The sequence below is a fragment of the Ahaetulla prasina genome, chromosome 6 (assembly GCF_028640845.1).
Source record: "Ahaetulla prasina isolate Xishuangbanna chromosome 6, ASM2864084v1, whole genome shotgun sequence".
NCBI lineage: Eukaryota > Metazoa > Chordata > Lepidosauria > Squamata > Colubridae > Ahaetulla > Ahaetulla prasina.
This window is the reverse complement of record NC_080544.1, coordinates 25,500,094-25,503,771: the sequence shown is the minus strand read 5'-3', so window position 1 is coordinate 25,503,771 and position 3,678 is coordinate 25,500,094. Positions and strand designations below refer to the sequence as shown.

The following is a 3,678-nucleotide window of genomic DNA, read 5'->3' as shown; positions in this document are numbered from 1 at the left end:
ATGCTTTGCACTAATTTAGAATCCCATCTCTATTCTCCATTGTGATTAATGTTGTCTTCCCCAGGGAAACCAGCTAGGGTTGAAGTCTGCGTTGCTCATTTCTGGGATATTTTGTAGGCCCAAAAAAAATAATTTCCTGGAGCAATACCAACATGGAAATGTGACACAGAGCCAAACATACTTCAGTCTAAGCTTCTAGACTTTTAACTCAAGTCAGTGGGTTTGGCAACCTCCTCCAGAACAAGTACAACTGGAAGGAAAGGGGAAATACCTTATCTTACATGATTTCCACAGGGAGTTTGGAAACCGAAATTTAGTTCCATTGAGTAGAAAAATTAGGTGTTTTTTCTTGGTGATCTGAAGTTGAAACCTAATCACGTAAGCTTCCATTGCCTAGGCCTCATGGGAATGCACCATTTAAGTTTGGGAAAAAACTACGAACAATAGCCGATAGCTTAATAGCCTTATATGTCCTCCCATCTTTTAATGCTAGTTTCTATTATGGTGAACATGGAAAGAAACCAGCACATGAAGGTCCTTTAAACTGGGCAAGATCTTCTCACTTGGCAGAATGGCCTCCTCTCTTCCCTTTTCTCCCCTCCCCAATTGCTTATAAAGTAGCCAATAAAAACAAGAACAGAAGCAAGTTATTACAAAACTGTTTTTTTTTATCAGGAAAAGTAAAAAAAAACCAAGTTGCATAGAAATTCTTCAAAAACTTGAACATCAAGTGTATTTTCACGTGAAACGGTAATCAATGGAAGCACCAGAAACCCGACTGCGAGGGGTCCTGCCCCCATCGCAACTTTTTAGCATCACCTTAAGACATACGTCCCCAGGATTTGTAAGCACGGACAGGGCCCAGTCCATCTGCTGCCCTGTTCCTTCCACTGGTCTCATTCACAAAAAAAATGGAGTTGCACAGCAGTGCTCAGTGGATTAAATCCCCCCCCCATTCAGCCAGAAGTCTATATTTAGCTGCCTCCTTTTTTTAGCTGCCCAAGTGTCAGTAGTGGAACGTCTTCACATTCATCTTGTATTAAATGTTACACATGCTTGGTCCTTTTAGACCTGAACACTTATTAACACACACCGCAACTTTCACCAGACATCCATTGATTACTATCTAAATTTTTTTTCCTCCCATTTGTTGTTTTTTAAAAGCTTAACAGAGAAAAAAAAAGGGCAACCTTCATCTATCTTTAGCGGCAGCCCCGCTGCTGTAAAGTTATCAGCTGTCAGGAAAACAAAAAATACTGCTAAATCAGTAAGAGAAAGTCATCCCATTGGCAGACAAGGATTTTTAAAGCTAGCATAGTGTATTCCAGGTCTACTCTACGGGAGTGAGCTTTGTTGCTGGTCAGAATTAAGTAGCAAGAGTGCTATTCTTACAATCAAATCTTGCCTTCTGCCTTCTCTTCGGACTCTCTCCCACTATTGCTGTAAATCAAACTTCCATCTAATCTAACCTATTGTGGCTCCAGAGGGACAACCACTTCTTGAAAAATCAGCTTATTGTTCCATAGCCCTTTTAAAGTAACATACCTTCCCCAGTTTGGACTGGAAATGGCCCCAACTTAAGAGTAAAATGCTCAGTTGGTTCAACCTAAGAGGAAGAGGCTACCTTTCAACATTCCTCTATGAGCAATTGTTCAGAGCTATACAACTTCTTTTTGATGACCCTAAAGCCTGTGCTGAGCTTCAGGGACTGACTGAAGCCCGGCGAGAAAGCAGAACCGGAGCTAAAGAGTCCTTGGATTTTAGGCCACAGGCGGGAATCCAGTCTCAGAACAAGCGTCAGCTGGAAAGTAGGCACCAGGTTGGGATCCACGGCAATCTGCTCCACACTGTAGCACGCCTTCCCTTGTTCCACGCACAGGTCGATGAGGGCTCCCCTCAAGCCACAGGGCTCTCGGTAAGCCAGGTGCAGCAGCTCCTTGCTCACTTGGGTGACCAGCTCGTTGGGCATGAAGAGCCGGGAGGGACGGTTGGAGTAGAGCTTGGCTTTGTTCAGGGTGACCTGGATGAGCTTCATGAGGTTGGCGCACAACAGCTCATCCTCGGGGTCGTTGAGCAAATCGAAGTCGGGCAAGGACACCTCATCCAGATATTCCTGGGCGTCTGGAAAACAAAGCAAAACAAGCCCTGTGAGTCGCATGCATGTACAGACAAAAAAAGAAAAGGAAACACTACCACCCTTCTGCCCCCCAACAAAGAGAATTCAACTCGTCTAAGAGCAGCGCAGAGCCAACCACACCAGGGAACCTCGGTTTCGGCTGAAGCTTTAAAAAAATCTCAAAGCGAGGACAGCAGACAGACTTTCTAGAAGGCGCCTTCCTTTTCCTCATTGAAGACTCTCCAAAAAACGCTAGCGCCTTCCAAAGGGGCTGGACTACAACTCCCATCGTGCTGGGCTGGCAAGTTGGCTTTCCCATGGGTCGGAATCCCCAAACTCTCCGTATGGTTTTCCCAAAGCCATCTCTCTCCCCCCCCCCTCGCTCTCAACCCAGTTTATTCGCCCAGCACGATGGCTCTTGTAGTCCACCAGCCCACCGAGAAAGCGCTTAAGAGAAAAGCCGTCTCTCCTCACCTCCTTCGGAGCTCAAACTGCTGTCCAGGGACTCGCAGTCGGAGTTCTCCAGCCTGGCGGCGGTCCGGCTAACTGCTTCTTGATAGGCGCTCTTCTCCCAGGCGAAGGCGGGCGCCGGGTTCTCCCTTTGCTCCGGAATGGGGGGCAAGGAAGGGAAGCCGTCCCAAGACACCGGCATCTTCCTCGACGGAGCGGCCGGGCTTGCAGGTTGGAGGCTGGAATCGGTCGGCCGGAGAAACGACTCTGGAGGAGGAGGAGAAAGGAGGATTAACTTCTTCCACGGGGGTCACCTCGCCTGCAAGTGGTGGGGAGCGGCGGACAGACCAGGAGCCCCCCGGAGACCAGCGCTCGCCTCCTCCCTCTCCCTCCTGCCCAAAAGAGGTGCTTACCAGCTTGCAGGACAACGCCTGGCGAGAAAATGCAGGGGGGGAAAAAACCCCACAAGCGTCTCGGGCTAAAGGCAGAAACCCTAAAGGCGTCTATTTAAACAATAAAAAAGACGCTCAATCCAAAGCTCGGCGTCTGTCCCGCCTCCCCTCCCTTTGCCCTGTTTCTGGGCAGTGCACTCCCAGCCCCCCGTTCCGCCTTTAAATAGTCAGGTCAAGGGGAAGCTCCGCCCCTCGCTCACGCTCACGCCCTTTCTGCTCGTTCGCTCCTCCGTCGCTGACTGGCCGGCCGGAGGACGGGCTGGGCCAATCGCAAGCGGCTGCACGTTCGCAACGTTCTCTCCTGCCCGGTTACAGTAGAGCGGGACACACCTCTCTTCGTGCTGGACGGGGCTAAAAGCTGGGGTGTTGAGTGGGGGGGGGGAAGAGTGTGTGGGTGAAGCAAGCGCGTACGGGGTGGGGGAGGCCCGGGGACTGTGGAACAATAGGAAGGGGGGGGAGGAGGAGGAGGAGGAGGAAGGGTTGATCTGCGTCTGCCCCCCCCCGCCCTCCGTTGGTTTGAACCCTGTGCTCCGGGAAGCCTAGAAAACCCGAGTCGTCCTGCTTTTCTGAATGCAACCTTTGCTTTCCACGCCGAGCTGCGTGGAACTTAGTTGGGACTTCACCGTGGGACGCGGACACACCGGCTTGTTCCCTGCTTTC

At 50.4% G+C, this 3,678-nt stretch overlaps 1 protein-coding gene across 1 annotated transcript; it reads right to left on the bottom strand.

Moving 5' to 3' along the window:
- Positions 1-647: 647 nt before the first annotated feature.
- DDIT4 (DNA damage inducible transcript 4) lies at positions 648-3,139 on the bottom strand. The gene is made up of 3 exons (XM_058188274.1): positions 2,980-3,139; positions 2,591-2,833; positions 648-2,121 (listed from the first exon to the last, which is right to left on the bottom strand). Exons 2-3 carry the CDS (start codon positions 2,766-2,768, stop codon positions 1,628-1,630), a joined length of 672 nt encoding a protein of 223 aa, XP_058044257.1. The 5' UTR covers positions 2,769-2,833; positions 2,980-3,139; the 3' UTR covers positions 648-1,627.
- Between the last annotated feature and the right edge of the window lie 539 nt (positions 3,140-3,678).